General features: G+C 42.7%; 1 protein-coding gene across 26 annotated transcripts in view; it reads left to right on the forward strand.

Annotated features, from left to right (window-relative positions):
* Positions 1-11,816: 11,816 nt before the first annotated feature.
* ablim3 (actin binding LIM protein family, member 3) overlaps positions 11,817-17,995 on the forward strand; it is a 63,151-nt gene continuing 56,972 nt past the window's right edge. For 6 of the 26 annotated variants that reach the window (XR_014536598.1, XR_014536599.1, XM_083560317.1 and 3 more), the window contains exon 1: positions 11,818-12,448. Coding sequence is in view for 12 of the 26 variants with exons in the window: in XM_083560317.1 (XP_083416443.1) it covers positions 12,442-12,448 (7 nt within the window). In the remaining 14 variants the exon portion in view is untranslated. Of the gene's footprint in view, positions 12,449-17,995 lie in introns of all 26 variants that reach the window. The other 20 variants (XM_083560319.1, XM_083560312.1, XM_083560313.1 and 17 more) reach the window with 9 other exon arrangements.

Here is a 17,995-nt window from a genome sequence, read left to right on the forward strand (position 1 = left end):
TCTCTCTCTCTCTCTCTCTCATTTCTGTCTGTTTCACTCGCCTTCTGCCTCTGTCATTATCTTACTTAGCAACTCTGAGCTCTGTGTGTGTGTGTGTGTGTGTGTGTGTGGGTGTGTGTGTGTGTGCGTGTGTGTGTGTGTGTGTGTGTGTGTGTTGGGTGGGTGGCTGAGTATGTATTTGAACTCTTTCGGAGCTCTCAGGAAGTGAAAGTCGAAGACAACAAACCTAATGACCACATTTTAGAACAATTACAACAGATTTTTAAGAATAAAATAAAATCTTTTCCTCGTTCCCTCATTATAACCTCTACTATTCAACATTTCAATGCCTGTAAAGAAGGAATGTGAGAGGAAATAGCACAGCTTTTCTATCGCTTTTAGTAAAGTAATCCGTCTGGTTTGACTTGTTCTTTGTGCATAATAACCAAATAACCTTTTGGACTTAGTCATATTCTTCTTCTAGTACTCACAATGAACTCACATTCCTTATCTCTCTACTCCTTATTAAGATAGCATTTCAAATTTTCTTTTAAGTCACTTTGTACTTTTTTTTTAAATTATTTAAATTATTAATTAAACTTTTTTTCCATAATCTCCTTTTCGAAAGCAGAGTGAGTTTCCTTCTCATGCTCCTTGGACTATACAGGTTTTGCAAACTGACCTCTGGCTGCAAAATACATGTGCTTTATGACTCTATATCTTTGTGAGGTAGATAATACACTGTGTTCTGACACTGCTATAGTCATTTCCTGTAGTTCCTTGCTGGTTAAAAGTAAACCACAGAACAGGTTATATATTTTGTGGTTTCTTGGTAAGCCATTAGAAACGTCCCCTTTAGCAGAGAGGACCAAATCATGTGACAGGTCACTTGGCCCCAGAAATCATTCTCTATTATAAATTAGATAACACAACTGGATAAGTCAGTATTTAAAATTAATCATCATACTTCTCATCAAGAAAATTATTCAGATTTAAGCCTTCAAACTTTTTTCGTGTCTTATTGGTTTTATGTAGCTTCTGAAACCATGTTCCACAAAAGCATGCATGGTGTCTCTAATGTTGAAAGGTATTGATCGGGAGAGGAGAATAAAAAACAAGAATTTGAGCAGCTCTTCAAATTTATAAAAGAATAAAACAAAACTTAACAGGGAAGCAGCTAAGAGACATACATTAAATTATGCAAATATCTGACAAGCACTGATTATTGTTTGCATACGACAACAATCTTATAATTATTCGCATGTCTGGGCTCTGGGTCTGGCTCTGCACAGATATCCTAGACCATGTGACAAAATGTGTCTGATACAGCCAATTACAAAAGTTGTAGAAAAGGAACCGGCAAGAATAAGCTACATTAGCAACATTTCAGGAAAAGGACAGTTGATTGTCCATAGTTACCCCAAGGTTGTGAGCAATAGCTGTAGGGGAGAGCAGAGAGTTATGAAGAGTTTTTGTGAGATCCTGACCAGGAGATGAATCACCTGGGATGACCAGCAGTTTGGTTTTGCTGGGGTTGTGTTTTAGTTAATGAGCACTCATCCACAAATTTACGTTTGCCAAGCAGGAGGGATCCGAGTGAAAACTGTGGTATCTGAGGGAGGAAAGGAGAAGATAAGTTGAGTGTCATCAGCATAGCAGTGGTAAGAAAACCCATGTGAGGAAATTACTTCACCAAGAAGTCTGAAGAGTCTGCGTGGGGCAGATGTGGACCCCCTCCATGTTACCTGGTATGAGCAACCTTCCAGGTAGGAAGCAAACCATTTCCCTGCTGCTCCAAGGATATAGAGACGTCCGAGGCCATGCTGAGAGACTCTTAGCCCCAAAGACTGAGTGGTGTAATATAATCAAAGGTGATTCAACAAAGTTCAAGTTTAGAGGTGTTCACATTTAATACAGGTTATTGTAACGATATTGTAAAATGTATTACTAAAATCCTCTCCTTGAACTGCCACCTTAACGTGGTGGAGGGGTTTGAGTACCCGAATGACCCTAGGGGCTATGTTGTCCGGGGCTATATGCCCCTGGTAGGGTCTCCCAAGGCAAACAGGTCCTGGGCGACGGGTCAGACTAAGAGCGGTTCAAAACCCCTTATGAGAGATACTAAATCAGGGACCGTGACGTCGCCCGGTATGGCGCAGCCGGGGCCCCACCCTGGAGCCAGGCCCGGGGTTGGGGCTTGTATGCGAGCGCCCGGTGGCCGGGCCTTCCCCCACAGGGTCCGGCCGGGCTCAGCCCGAAGGAGCGACGTGGGGCCGCCTTCCAGTGGGCTCACCACCTGCAGGAGGGACCGTAAGGGGCCGGTGCTAAGAGGATCGGGCAGCAGTCGAAGGCGGAGGCCTCGACAACCCGATCCCTGGACACGGAAGCTAGCTCTAGGGACGTGGAATGTCACCTCGCTGGCGGGGAAGGAGCCTGAGATTGTGCGTGAGGTTGAGAGGTTCCGACTAGAGATAGTCAGGATCACCTCTACGCACGGCCTGGGCTCTGGAACCACACTCCTCGAGAGAGGATGGACTCTTTACAACTCTGGAGCTGCCCATGGTGAAAGGCGTCGGGCTGGTGTGGGTTTGCTTATAGCCCCCCAGCTCAGCCGCCATGTGTTGGAGTTTACCCCGGTGAACGAGAGGGTTGTTTCCCTGCGCCTACGGGTCGGGGATAGGTCTCTCACTGTCGTGTGTGCCTACGGGCCAAACGGCAGTATAGAGTACCCGGCCTTCTTGGGGTCTCTGGGAGGGGTGCTGGACAGTGCTCCGACTGGGGACTCCGTCGTTCTACTGGGAGACTTCAATGCACACGTGGGCAGCGACAGTGACACCTGGAGGGGCGTGATTGGGAGGAACGGCCCCCCTGATCTGAACCCGAGCGGTGTTCAGTTATTGGACTTCTGTGCTAGTTACAGTTTGTCCATAACAAACACCATGTTCAAACATAAGGGTGTCCATCAGTACACGTGGCACCAGGACACCCTAGGCCGTAGGTCGATGATCGACTTTGTGGTCGTTTTATCTGACCTGCGGCCGTATGTCTTGGACACTCGGGTAAAGAGAGGGGCGGAGCTGTCAACTGATCACCACCTGGTGGTGAGTTGGATCCGATGGCGGGGGAGGAAGCTGGACAGACTTGGCAGACCCAAGCGTACTGTGAGGGTCTGCTGGGAACGTTTGGCCGAGCCTCCTGTCAGAGAGATCTTCAACTCCCACCTCCGGCGGAGCTTTGACCAGATCCCGAGGGAGGCCGGAGATATTGAGTCCGAGTGGACCATGTTCTCCACCTCCATTGTCGAAGCGGCCGCTCGGACCTGTGGCAGTAAGGTCTTCGGTGCCTGTCGAGGCGGCAATCCCCGAACCCGGTGGTGGAAACCGGAAGTAAGGGATGCCGTCAAGCTGAAGAAGGAGTCCTACCGGGCCTGGTTGGGTTGTGGGACTCCTGAGGCAGCTGACGGGTACCGGCAGGCCAAGCGAACTGCAGCCCGGGTGGTTATCGAGGCAAAAACTCGGGCCTGGGAGGAGTTCGGTGAGGCCATGGAGAAGGACTATCGGCTGGCCTCGAAGAGATTCTGGCAAACCGTCCGGCGCCTCAGGAGGGGAAAGCGGTGCCCCACCAATGCTGTTTACAGTAGAGGTGGGGAGCTGTTGACCTCAACTGGGGATGTCGTTGGACGGTGGAAGGAATACTTCGAGGATCTCCTCAATCCCGCCGTCACGTCTTCCATTGAGGAAGCAGAGGCTGAGGGCTCAGAGGCGGACTCGTCCATCACCCAAGCTGAAGTCACCAAGGTAGTAAAGAAACTCCTCGGTGGCAAGGCACTGGGGGTGGATGAGATCCGCCCTGAGTACCTCAAGTCTCTGGATGTTGTGGGGCTGTCTTGGCTGACACGCCTCTGCAGCATCGCGTGGCGGTCGGGGACAGTGCCTCTGGAATGGCAGACCGGGGTGGTGGTCCCTCTTTTTAAGAAGGGGGACCGGAGGGTGTGTTCCAACTATAGGGGGATCACACTTCTCAGCCTACCTGGGAAAGTCTATGCCAGGGTACTGGAGAGGAGAATACGGCCGATAGTAGAACCTCGGATTCAGGAGGAACAATGTGGTTTTCGTCCAGGCCGTGGAACACTGGACCAGCTCTATACCCTCTACAGGGTGCTGGAGGGTTCATGGGAGTTTGCCCAACCAGTCCACATGTGCTTTGTGGATTTGGAAAAGGCATTCGACTGTGTCCCTCGCGGCGGCCTGTGGAGGGTGCTCCGGGAGTATGGGGTTGGGGGCCCTTTACTAAGGGCTGTCCGGTCCCTGTATGACCGAAGCAGGAGCTTGGTTCGCATTGCCGGCAGTAAGTCAGACTTGTTCCCGGTGCATGTTGGACTCCGGCAGGGCTGCCCTTTGTCACCGGTTCTGTTCATCATTTTTATGGACAGAATTTCTAGGCGCAGCCAGGGGTCGGAGGGTGTCCGGTTTGGTGACGACACGATTTCGTCTTTGCTCTTTGCAGATGATGTTGTCATGTTGGCTTCATCAGACCAGGGCCTTTAGCATGCACTGGGACGGTTTGCAGCCGAGTGTGAAGTGGCTGGGATGAGAATCAGCACCTCCAAATCCGAGGACATGGTCCTCAGTCGGAAAAGGGTGGCTTGCCCACTTCAGGTTGGTGGGGAGTTCCTGCCGCAAGTGAAGGAGTTTAAGTATCTTGGGGTTTTGTTCACGAGTGAGGGAAGGGTGGAACGGGAGATTGACAGACGGATCAGTGCAGCTTCTGCAGTAATGCGGTCGATGTACCGGTCTGTCGTGGTGAAGAAGGAGCTGAGCCGCAAGGCGAAACTCTCGATTTACCGGTCAATCTACGTTCCTACTCTCACCTATGGTCATGAGCTCTGGGTCATGACCGAAAGGACAAGATCCCGGATACAGGCGGCCGAAATGTGCTTTCTCCGCAGGGTTGCTGGGCGATCCCTTAGAGATAGGGTGAGAAGCTCAGTCACTCGGGAGGAGCTCAGAGTAGATCCGCTGCTCCTCCACATCGAGAGGGGTCAGCTGAGGTGGCTCGGGCATCTGTTCCGGATGCCTCCTGGACGCCTTCCTGGGAAGGTGTTCCGGGCGCGTCCCACTGGGAGGAGACCCCGGGGAAGACCTAGGACACGCTGGAGAGACTATGTCTCCCGGCTGGCCTGGGAACGCCTTGGTGTCCCCCCAGAAGAGCTGGAAGAAGTGTCTAGGGAGAGGGAAGTCTGGGCATCTTTGCTTAGACTGCTGCCCCCGCGACCCGGCATCGGATAAGCGGGAGAAGATGGATGGATGGATGTATTACTAAAATGTTTCATTGATTTACACTTTTCAAATTGTATACATTTTAAGGATGAAAAATGTTTTAACAGAGTGTCTTTTTAAACATCCCTAGTCATGAAAAATACTAGTGTGATAGTGTTAGTGTGTAAGACTTTGGCACAGTATTGTCTAGTTATTAAGCTTTATTTGTACTTTCATCCAAATGCTTGAAGTTTTCCATATACGTACATAACTCTTTATATTTCAACTAAACTATCATATTAACAAGTTATTACTAACATCATTCAGAGAGTTGTCATGATTAAACTGTATATTTGAAGTACCCTTAAAAATTCTGAAATGTACAAAAACATTTCAGATTTTTTTTTTACTTTAATTTAATGTTTACATGCATCTCACTTTTTAATTTTCAAACACTGATAAAAAATCTTTTAATGTCAGATATGTAAGTAACTGTCAGGCTGCAGACGCGGAAGCCGATATAGTCCAATCATTGTCCTTCTTTTTCAACAACCGTACAACACAAAAACACTCATAAGCCGTTGAAAACAACAAACAAAGACATCCGCTCGATACGCGTTGTCCGCTATGAGTTTGAATGTCCCAAGCATAATCCATAAAGCCTTCGGCAATGAGTAATCCAAGTCGGAAGTGGAATTCGCATATACAGCCGGCGGTCGAGCAGCCACGCGATTGTCCAGCTTGACAATATAACGACCGACAGCCTGTGACTCAAGAACGTGAGTTTATGTAGTCTGATCTTTCATGAGCCACAGCTGTCGGTAATCTTGGGAAGCAGCGTGACTGCTATCGAGGGGGGCGTGGCAGGGTGGATCTCTGACAGCTACAGACGGGGGCGTGGCAGGGTGAATCCCTGACAGCTACAGAGGGGGGCGTGGCAGGGTGAATCCCTGACAGTAACATAATACATAATATTCCAAAATGTGACAACAGTATAATAACATCTTATTTAATGTATTATGTCTTTTTTTGCTCTTTACTGTTTGGCTAAACATTGGCATGTTCCTTTAGGATTGGAAAACTGCAAAGCTGCAAAAGGATTCTAACTATAAATAAAGTTCAATAACAGGCCAGTTTAGGAGTTTGCCTCAGAGCTGGAGATGAGAAGGGAGTTCAGGATTGTACAGTACCATCCCATTGCTTGTGTGTGTTTTAATGCCCGGAAGACAAGTTTCCTGTTGTTGATCATGTGCCCTGCAAAAACACTTAGCCTACTCTGTCTTTCCAATAAAAACAGACATTGTACATGCTGGATACATCTTTTTTTTTTAAACCATTAGATTAAACTAAATCTAAGTAAATTTTTTTAATCAGTTTGCTGATGAACTACATCTGTTCATATTATGGAATGTTATGGGTGAACCAGCAAACACCCAAGGATCATGTGTTTGGGTTGTAAAGGCTAGCCTGTCAAGTTTGATTCCACAAAACAGGTTCTATAGTTCTATAATTGCTAAAATAGATAATGCTGGCTGTGTTAGAAAGGTGTCAAAATCTCCATTGCAGTTTGCAATGGGGCCACATAACTGCAGACTAGTCAGATTGCTAATGCTGGTACCTGTCTACTGCCAACAGCACACACAATGTGCATATGAGCATAAAATCTGGGCCATCATGTTTTCTTTCACATCATATCACATGGTTGGCTAGTGATATAACATTATATATAACATTAAAACCAAAACAGAACTGAATTCATAATTTTGTCTTGAGTACAGCTGAGGTAGAAAAAGCTTGATAGGTTGTTGACTTGACAAAGCAGATACATAAGTACAACTATAGCCTATGCATAGTCTGCATACACTGCAAACACTAACTTTTGGCCCTGTAAAAATATAAAAGTGGAGATGGAATATGCATAGTCAGGCAGTGAATAAAGCAGTGTGAAAGAGTGGCAGCAGCTCCCATATCCCTCCATTGTCCTGTTTCCTCTCTTCCTGACATCCTTTGTTTTCTTCAAGATTGGACAGCCTCAGAACAGAGCCACAGAAACATACACTACAATATACTATATATACTACAAGCTACAATAAAGCTGCGATGTGTGACAAAAGGTTGCTGAGCTTTACAAAATGCAAAAGCGTCGAAAATGCATATTTTCACCATTTAGGCAATAAGAGGTTAAAGTGTAGAGGAAATGTTATGAATCATCCTGTAACAGGGGCGTGAGCTAATTTTGCTTAAATGCACTTTGAAGAGGATGGGTCAAGTAGCCAAAAAATATTATAGTGAGAAGATTGCAATGATTAAAAAAAATAAATCCTCTATTCTTGTAAAATAATTAAAAAATAAAATAAATAAATCTCCCCACATGCATCAATTAGCCTTAGCCATGACCCCATCACCGGTTCACAACTGTTCCTTTCTTGAAACACTTTTGATAGATACTTTTGATAGATTTATATAAGTGCTGTTACCTTGGCAAACAGAGGCAGCACAAAGTATCGACTAAAATTATGTTCATAATTTTTGCACACATAATTGTAACAAAGATATATATATATATATATATATATATATATATATATATATATATATATATATATATATATATATATATATATATATATATATATATATATATATACTTTATTTTTTACAGCCATCTTTGTTTATATTTACCAAGGGTGCAAATATTAGTGGACTATTAGTGGAGTATGTATGTTAATTAAGAGAGGGGGGGCGGTGTTGGATAGTCAGAACAGCCGCTTCCTGTTTAAGATATCACAATAGACGGAATAAACAGCAGATTAAATACTAGGTTATACGGTGCAAACCATAAATTAAAATGTGATAAAACACTGCCCTCTCGAGTATATACTGGGCATAACAGATTTTGTAGCAGTGGTAATTTCAATTCTTCCAAGTTATTCGAACCTTAATTCTGTTCACCAGAATGATTAGTTCAGAATCATTCGTTGATTCGTGACTTTTGTAATTGTAATTTTCCGTAAATTACATCAGTGCAGGCTGGATTGGAGAGAGTGATCATAAATGAAAATGCCAGTATGAAGCAATTTTTTAGTGTTACAGTATTAATTTAAAAAGCCATGTCATTTGAGGCTTGTCTTAAGTTTTCGGCTTTGTCTAAATTTTCACTTTTGCACATTTTTCCACTTTCAAATGCTCGTTCGTAATGTACCAAGACTTGAAAAACAGTGGTCAGTAATTGTTTTCATGCCATTCAAATGTTTATCAGCTGCAGCTTTTGAAATTTTTTTTTATGTTTTCAAAATATTATTATTATTTAATAATAACAATAACAAATAAATAAATACATACATAAACATAACAGCTAGAATTAGAAAGCATTTTTTATTGTAGCTCCCTTTTCATAGCAAAAACAAGTCAATATCAATGATATTAATATAGGCTTGTTTAAAGGATGTGCTTGGGTTTCAGAAACATTTTACTTATCAAGAGCAACTTGACATCTAATACTGTGCTTGTTACAGCAGCAAGCATATGTTTTAAGCGTGCAGACATGCCAAAAGTTAGCCTTTAGCTTTTGCCCATTTGGCCATTCAAATGCTTGAAAGTCGTTAAGGTAAGTAATGGGTAAGTAATAGGTAAATATTGTTGGTAATTAATAAGCTTAGATTATCTTATCTTTGCAGGCAATAAGAACCCTGAGACAGAGACAGTGAACAGGAGCAGCAGATATTTTGAAGCTAAAGTGGAGTAGTATGGGAGGATGGGTGTAGCTGTTTATATGGTGGTAATGTGTGATTAATTATATTTAGTAAAGACAGCTGGAGAACCAGTGACAAACTGGTTAAAGAATTAATTCAATTTATAAGATGATTCTGTACTCGGGTGCAGATTAAACACCCAGCAGTAACACCCACTGCTTCATTCAATCTATGCAGAAAGGGTTATGTAGACAAAAGCAACAGTGTTGTGTAGGAATTTTCTAGGATGATAGTAAGATGTGCAAAACCATGGCTTGTACTGTAGCACTATAAACATGCAGAATCTGGCTCATACTAATCTATTAACAAGACTCAATACTTATTGTGTCACAGGTTTCTTGTTGGGAATCCAAAGTGAAAATGGCAGATGTGTTGATAGTTGTGTATGTGTGTGAGTGAAGTTCACTGTACTGAACTGTACTGAGCTTAACTGAGCCCATGGAGCTGACAATTTTTGGATAGATCCAAAATTAGCGGTCTATGTATATAGAGTATTTCACAAAAGTGAGTACACCCCTCACATTTCCGGCAACCATTTTAATATATCTTCTCAAGGGACAATAATATAGAAATGAAATGTGGATGTCTTTTATAGTCACTGCGCAGCTTATATACCAGTATAGATTTACTCTCCTCTAAAAATAACTCAACATACAACAATTATGGTCAAAATAACTGGCAACAAAAGTGAGTCCACCCCAAGTGATAATAGCTGTACATGGTTTAACCATGTAAAGCCACATCTATTTTCATCATGTTCATGTTATTGTCTGCTTGACAGGACCATACAAATTGTGTATCTTGTATTAGAGCAGTTAAAATTTAGAACTTTAAGTACAATTCTCTCATACTGACCACTGGATCTTCAACATGGCTAAGAATTGTCTGAGGATTTAAGAATTGGAATTTTTGCTCTTCACAGAGATGGCCTGTGCTATAAGAAGATTGGTAACAATTCAATTGAAATAAATGTTTATTTGTATACCGCTTTTAACAATGAACATTTTCTCAAAGCAGCTTTACACAGATAATGTGGTGATAAAGAATAAATAGGATGTTCTTTATGTGTAAATTTGTCCCTTATAAACAAGTCTTGATTATACAACATGGTTGGTGTCCATACATTACAGATAAACAATGTTGAGGTGTGCAGTGATGGTGATCAGATGCAAACTGTTGTCGTGAGTCTTTGTAGCAGACTGTTGACATTAACAACAGTCCAAATCCAAATCTAAATCCTTAAATCTAATGTTCTTACTCCATAATTTCACCATAATTACAGTGGTCACAGGAACCTCAGGAGCATGATTAACTTGACCGAGAGAGAGTGAAAGAGTCTCTGAGACAGAAACACCATCCAGAGATGCTAATTAATCGGAAAGTTTACTTCTAGCTCCGTGTGGTCCTAAAAAAAGTACTTTCGTCTTAACTGAGTTGAGTAGAAGGAAGATATCAAGCATTACTGTCTGATGTCCTTTACACACTCCTCAACATTGTTAAGCTGATCTCTTTCATCTGTATAATTTCACCCAGAGGCAGCATATATAAAGAGAAAAGCAGTGGGCCTAAGACAGATCCTTGCGAAACACCAATCGTTACCTCAGAGAGTGTGGAAAACTCACCATTACATCAACAAACTGATAGCGATAGCGATTTACCACTTTAACTAGTGCTGTCTCTGTGCTATGATGAGGCCTAAATCCTGACTGATACATTTAAAAAATGTTATTCCTAAGTATATGTGAGCATAAATGAACGGAAAAGCAGAAAGTTAGGTAACACCCTGAAACTGAGTTACAGTGGCCAGGGTCATACAGAGGTTTCCCAAGAAGGTTTCCACTGAGAAAAGGCCTTGTAAGGGTTGATCAAAGAGGTTGAGTCTTCCATGCTGTAAGTCAGGTGCAAAAGCTGGCTTCAAAAAAAAGAAACGAGTGCTGTCAGCATTGCTTTAGAAGTTGCAGAAGCGAAAAGTCCACTTGTCAGTGCTCAGACCAAATGCCACACACTGCAACAAGTTGGTTTGCATGGCCTTCATCCCAAAAGAAAGCATCTATTAATGCTGGCACACAAAACAACAAATAAGACCATACATTTTTGAAACCATGTCCTGTGCTGTAATGAGACTAAGATAAACTCCATGGTAAGGGGTACAAAGAAAAATGTGTCTTGCCTACAGTCAAATATGGTGGTGTTATCCAGATCCAGCATAATGGTCTAGGGGTGCATGAGTGCTGCTTGTAATGGGGAGCTGCGGATCATTGGAGGAAACATGGATTCCAACATGTTCTGTGACATTCTGAATCAGAACATGATGCCCTTCTTTCAGAAACAGTTTTCCAACATAAAAATAACCCCAAACACACTGCCAAGATGAGAATTGCCTTGTGTGAGGGGTGTACTTACTTTTGTGAATTACTGTATACACACTGTGTGTGTGTGTGTGTGTGTGTGTGTGTGTGTGTGTGTGTGTGTGTGTGTGTGTGTAGTATATGTATACGTCTCACTTAATCCAATGTATTAATAAACAGGGTACTTTGACAATTAGACTATTACATAATTTAGACTGGGTGTTGGTTTGCATTGTTTCAGTCAATTTATCGAGCAAAATTGTGTATGACGCCACATATTAGCTTAAGACTGTTTTTTTCTCTTTTTTTCTTGCTTGGTAGAGTTGATAGATAAAGCATAGGTATATCCAGCGATCTCGATTAATCCGCATCTGACAATAACATCATATGAGCATGCATGTACATATACACACGTATTACATACAGTTGTGTTGAAATGCATTAATGTATTTATTCGGGCATTGCAGGAGGGGGCGCTGGATATCTAAACGATGCTTGGGAGTGGTGAGCAAAAAAAAACAAAACAAAAAAAAAACACCCAACCCTTCTTTACATTGGTCTGCTCTTTCTGCACCATACACAGTCCGTGAATTCTGCGCGCACACACACACACACACACACACTGCTGTGGAAATACGCTGCGCGCTCGCACGCCACAGCTCCGAGGTGCTGTGTGACGTCACTCGGGCCGAGATAAAGGCGAGCACTCCCAGCAGCATCTCCGACCAATGCGCTCCGTGCGAGGACTTTACTACAGCATGCGACCAGCGTGAATAACAGCATCATTTATCAGTGGCGTGAAATTCAACCGGGTGTCATTGTCTCTTAATTGTAGCCCTTTTGTTGCCTTTAAGTTCCAACTAAAGGCTGTCACTGGGAGAAGTGGCGAGCTGAGATCGCTTTAGTCAGCGCGGGGACAGCCCGGTGTTTCCGTTTCTTAAGGATTTAATGTCAGTTCACGGAGACAATATCGATTGTTTTTTTTGTTTTTTTTAACCCTTAATCGAGGTTAATCCTATTTCGGGTGATTTTGTCGAACTTCGACAGCAATATTGCTGAAACACTGCCGCGGATTTATTGGATGTGAATATTGGTCTGTGCACAATGAGTGGTGAGTAGACACCGGGTTCGTTCTGCAGTGTGATGGTTTACTGCAGTGTGATGAACTTTCTCTAAATTGAAACAAATACAGTTTATAAGCAGAGCCGAAAAAAAACTAATAATTATATGGGGAAAAAAATAAGCACAGGCCATTAGTTGCTGTGGTTCACTCGATGACTTTTCCTCTCCGGTTTCATTCCCAGCATGTAATAGAACCCGTACTTTTTTAGTTTAGTCTTTCTATTTTAGGGTCACGTGTGATATATATGGGAGCTACCTATACTCAAAAAGTAAAATAAATTATTGTCAGGTTAAGAATTAGCTTACATCCTCTTATTGTTTAACTCAGTTTCACGAGTTGGTAATTATTGTGATATATTCAGCCAATATGGTTTTCCTATTAAGTGTAATTTGTTTTATGTAAGATTTGTTTAAACAATATACATTTAACTAAGTCAAATGTGATTTTGTTTTTTATGTTATTTTTAAGGCTAATAAAATGTATATAGTGACTAATAATGTGGAAAAACCAAAGCATAAGCAGTTGAATGTTAAAGCACCAAGGAATCGGTCATTTGAACATTTGAACCTGGATTTGCAACCTGTGAATTGTTATAATGACTTTTTCCTAATTAAAAAACTATGCTTCTTTTAGAGACATTCCAATTTAGTTGTCAGTTGCCTAAATGTAAGAAAGAATTTGCCTTGAAATCCTGAAATTAGCTTTTTTGTGTGTGTCTGCACTAAAGGAAGGTGTCTTCTCAAAAAAATTAATGACGCTGTTTTTAGCTTTCGTCCACATTGGCTGAAACTCGGTTTGCTTATGCACACATGTCACATGTCTGGCATTTCTATTATGAGCTGCTAAAGTCCATTCTCAGCTGATTAAGGCATGTCCTGACCTTTCACATTCATAAGAGAATATAGTTTTTGGTTAAGCAGCAGCATATTCTAGCAAACCTGCCAAATTCAATCTGTTTAAGACATTTCACCTCTTAGCTAAAGTTGAGCCTGTCAGCAGCAAGCAGCTAAAAGAAAAGCCACTGTTCTCAGCATAAGATGGATAGCACAGGGGTGATATGTGAATCCTCTTGTTTGTGGCAAAAAGAGAAATTCTAATAATTGAACAGCTTTGGTCCAGTGAAACATTAGACTGGTATACTGCTAATACTTTGAGGAAAAAAACTCGACTTATTAATTCCTGAGAACTGATTGTGGTCACTGATTTTCTTACTAGCTAGTGTGATATAGAAAAACACAAATTTGTTTTTTTTTATGTACAGGACATGCAGACATCAAGGTTTCCACACTTAAAGCTTACAGCTTTTCTGTTTAACACTGCTAATATTAAATTATTTTCTCTTTTTGACTGAGACATAATCGAAACATGAGGCAGTGCAGCATTTATATTTTTTTCAGAGTTGCCTTGAAACCACAATTTCTTGGAGATACATAATATGTCCATAAAATAAGTTGTCATGGTACTAAAATATTGCATAGTCTGTGCAAGGATATATATATATATATATATATATATATATATATATATATATATATATATACAGTGAGGAAAATAAGTATTTGAACACCCTGCTATTTTGCAAGTTCTCCCACTTAGAAATCATGGAGGGGTCTGAAATTGTCATCGTAGGTGCATGTCCACTGTGAGAGACATAATCTAAAAAAAAAATAAAAAAAAAACAGAAATCACAATGTATGATTTTTTAACTATTTATTTGTATGATACAGCTGCAAATAAGTATTTGAACACCTGAGAAAGTCAATGTTAATATTTGGTACAGTAGCCTTTGTTTGCAATTACAGAGGTCAAACGTTTCCTGTAGTTTTTCACCAGGTTTGCACACACTGCAGGAGGGATTTTGGCCCACTGTTCCACACAGATCTTCTCTAGATCAGTCAGGTTTCTGGCCTGTTGCTGAGAAACACAGGTCATCCTCTCCCTAATACAGTGCAGTCGCCCTGTCCCATGTGCAGAAAAACACCCCCAAAGCATGATGCTACCACCCTCATGCTTCACAGTAGGGATGGTTTTCTTGGGATGCAACTCATCATTCTTCTTCCTCCAAACACGTTTAGTGGAATTATGACCCAAAAGTTCTATTTTGGTTTCATCTGACCACATGACTTTCTCCCATGACTCCTCTGGATCATCCAAATGGTCATTGGCAAACTTAAGACGTGCCTGGACATGTGCTGGTTTAAGCAGGGGAACCTTCCGTGCCATGCTTGATTTCAAACCATGACGTCTTAGTGTATTACCAACAGTAACCTTGGAAACGGTGGTCCCAGCTCTTTTCAGGTCATTGACCAGCGCCTCCCGTGTATTTCTGGGCTGATTTTTCACCTTCCTTAGGATCATTGAGACCCCATGAGGTGAGATCTTGCATGGAGCCCCAGTCCGAGGGAGATTGACAGTCATGTTTAGCTTCTTACATTTTCTAATGATTGCTCCATTAGTGGACCTTTTTTCACCAAGCTGCTTGGCAATTTCCCCGTAGCCCTTTCCCGCCTTGTGGAGGTGTAAAATTTTGTCTCTAGTGTCTTTGGACAGCTCTTTGGTCTTGGCCATGTTAGTAGTTGGATTCTTACTGATTGTATGGGGTGAACAGGTGTCTTTATGCAGCTAACGACCTCAAACAGGTGCATCTAATTTAGGATAATAAATGTAGTGGAGGTGGACATTTTAAAGGCAGACTAACAGGTCTTTGAGGGTCAGAATTCTAGCTGATAGACAGGTGTTCAAATACTTATTTGCAGCTGTATCATACAAATAAATAGTTTTAAAATCATATATTGTGATTTCTGGATTTTTTTTAGATTATGTCTATCACAGTGGACATGCACCTACGATGACAATTTCAGACCCCTCCATGATTTCTAAGTGGGAGAACTTGCAAAATAGCAGGGTGTTCAAATACTTATTTTCCTCACTGTCTATACAGTGGGTACGGAAAGTATTCAGACCCCCTTAAATTTTTCACTCTTTGTTATATTGCAGCCATTTGCTAAAATCATTTAGGTTCATTCTTCTTCCTCATGAATGTACACACAGATCCCCATATTGACAGAAAAACACAGAATTGTTGACATTGTTGCACATTTATTAAAAAAGAAAAACTGAAATATCACATGGTCCTAAGTATTCAGACCCTTTGCTGTGACACTCATATATTTAACTCAGGTGCTTTCCATTTCTTCTGATCATCCTTGAGATGGTTCTACACCTTCATTTGAGTCCAGCTGTGTTTGATTATACTGATTGGACTTGATTAGAAAAGCCACACACCTGTCTATATAAGACCTTCCAGATCACAATGCATGTCAGAGCAAATAAGAATCATGAGGTCAAAGGAACTGCCTGAAGAGCTCAGAGACAGAATTGTGGCAAGGCACAGATCTGGCCAAGGTTACAAAAAGATTTCTGCTGCACTTAAGGTTCCTAAGAGCACAGTGGCCTCCATAATCCTCAAATAGAAGATGTTTGGGATGACCAGAACCCTTCCTAGAGCTGGCCGTCCGGCCAAACTGAGCTATCAGGGAAGAAGAGCCTTGGTGAGAGAGGTAAAGAAGAACCCAAAGATCACTGTGGCTGAGCTCCAGAGATGCAGTCAGGAGATGGGAGAAAGTTGTAGAAAGTCAACCATCACTGCAGCCCTCCACCAGTCGGGGCTTTATGGACGGAAGCCTCTCCTCAGTGTAAGACACATGAAAGCCCGCATGGAGTTTGCTAAAAAACACCTGAAGGACTCCAAGATGGTGAGAAATAAGATTCTCTGGTCTGATGAGACCAAAATATAAGTTTTTGGCCTTAATTCTAAGCGGTATGTGTGGAGAAAACCAGGCACTGCTCATCACCTGTCCAATACAGTCCCAACAGTGAAGCATGGTGGTGGCAGCATCATGCTGTGGGGGTGTTTTTCAGCTGCAGGGACAGGACGACTGGTTGCAATCGAGGGAAAGATGAATGCGGCCAAGTACAGGGATATCCTGGACAAAAACCTTCTCCAGAGTGCTCTGGACCTCAGACTGGGCCGAAGGTTTACCTTCCAACAAGACAATGACCCTAAGCACACAGCTAAAATAACGAAGGAGTGGCTTCACAACAACTCCGTGACTGTTCTTGAATGGCCCAGCCAGAGCCCTGACTTAAACCCAATTGAGCATCTCTGGAGAGACCTAAAAATGGCTGTCCACCAATGTTTACCATCCAACCTGACAGAACTGGAGAGGACCTGCAAGGAGGAATGGCAGAGGATCCCCAAATCCAGGTGTGAAAGACTTGTTGCATCTTTCCCAAAAAGACTCCTGGCTGTATTAGATCAAAAGGGGGCTTCTACTAAATACTGAGCAAAGGGTCTGAATACTTAGGACCCTGTGATAGTTCAGTTTTTCTTTTTTATTAAATCTGCAACAATGTCAACAATTCTGTGTTTTTCTGTCAGTATGGGGTGCTATGTGTACATTCATGAGGAAGAAGAATGAACCTAAATGATTTTAGCAAATGGCTGCAATATAACAAAGAGTGAAAAATTTAAGGGGGTCTGAATACTTTCTGTACCCACTGTATGCTGAGGGTCTGCTTTTTGGCAGGGAGACCCCTCCTCGCAGGGCCACAGCATACGAGAGCACAGTTTTGTTCCTTCACAGACCCCTGGTCTGAGGCCTGAAAGAGAGGAGGAAAGAAATGCCTGGAGCATAACAGATTGTGGGATGACCAAGGGTGCAATGGAAACAAAATCCCCCGATTTGGGGTAGAGGAAGGCACTGGCCATGACTGGAGTAAATACCAGGAATAGAGGAAGGCCCAAAGATTCCATACTCTCTTGAGAGAGGAGATGGCCAAGAGCAACACAGTCTTGTGAGGAACCTCAAAGGCACCATGGTCAATGGCTCGAAGGGAGGCTCAGACAGGTCCTCCAAGACAATGGCCAAATCCCATGCAGACACTCTAGATTGTACCGGAGGCCTCAACCAACTGCCCTGCGAGAGGGGCATAACAGGCCGCAATGGCGGACACAAAAACAGGGTGGAAGGAGCCAACCTTTGGGCGAACTGTTCTTGATGGAATTCCAGCAATGGGCTGACCAGGCAGTTAACTGGATCTAAGTGGTTTCCAGAAGCAGCGTGACAGGGGGAAAGGCATACAGACACGGCCTCAGCTACGCCTGTACCATAGCGTCCAGCCCTAGAGGGGCTGGGGGAGTAGGGGAGAACCAAAGGGGACAGGTCGATGTCTCTTGAGTTGCAAACAGGTCCGCTTCTCTGTGATGGAGAAAGCACACTCTTCTTGTCATTCAACCTTAACCCCAGTTCCTTCATGTGTGTGAGAACGACATCTCGATGCCGACCGCCAGCTGCTCTGATTGAACCAGTATCAACCAATCATTGATATCATTTAGAATGCGGATGCCCAAGCATCTCAGCGGGACCAGTGCAGGGTGAGTGGGCAAGAATAAATGGAAGGACCTGGTAATGGTAAGCTTTGGCCCCGAAAGCGAACCCCAGGAACTTCCTGTGAGACGGAAGGATGGATACA

The sequence above is a fragment of the Silurus aristotelis genome, assembly GCF_946808225.1.
Source record: "Silurus aristotelis genome assembly, chromosome: 14".
Taxonomy (NCBI): Eukaryota; Metazoa; Chordata; class Actinopteri; order Siluriformes; family Siluridae; genus Silurus; species Silurus aristotelis.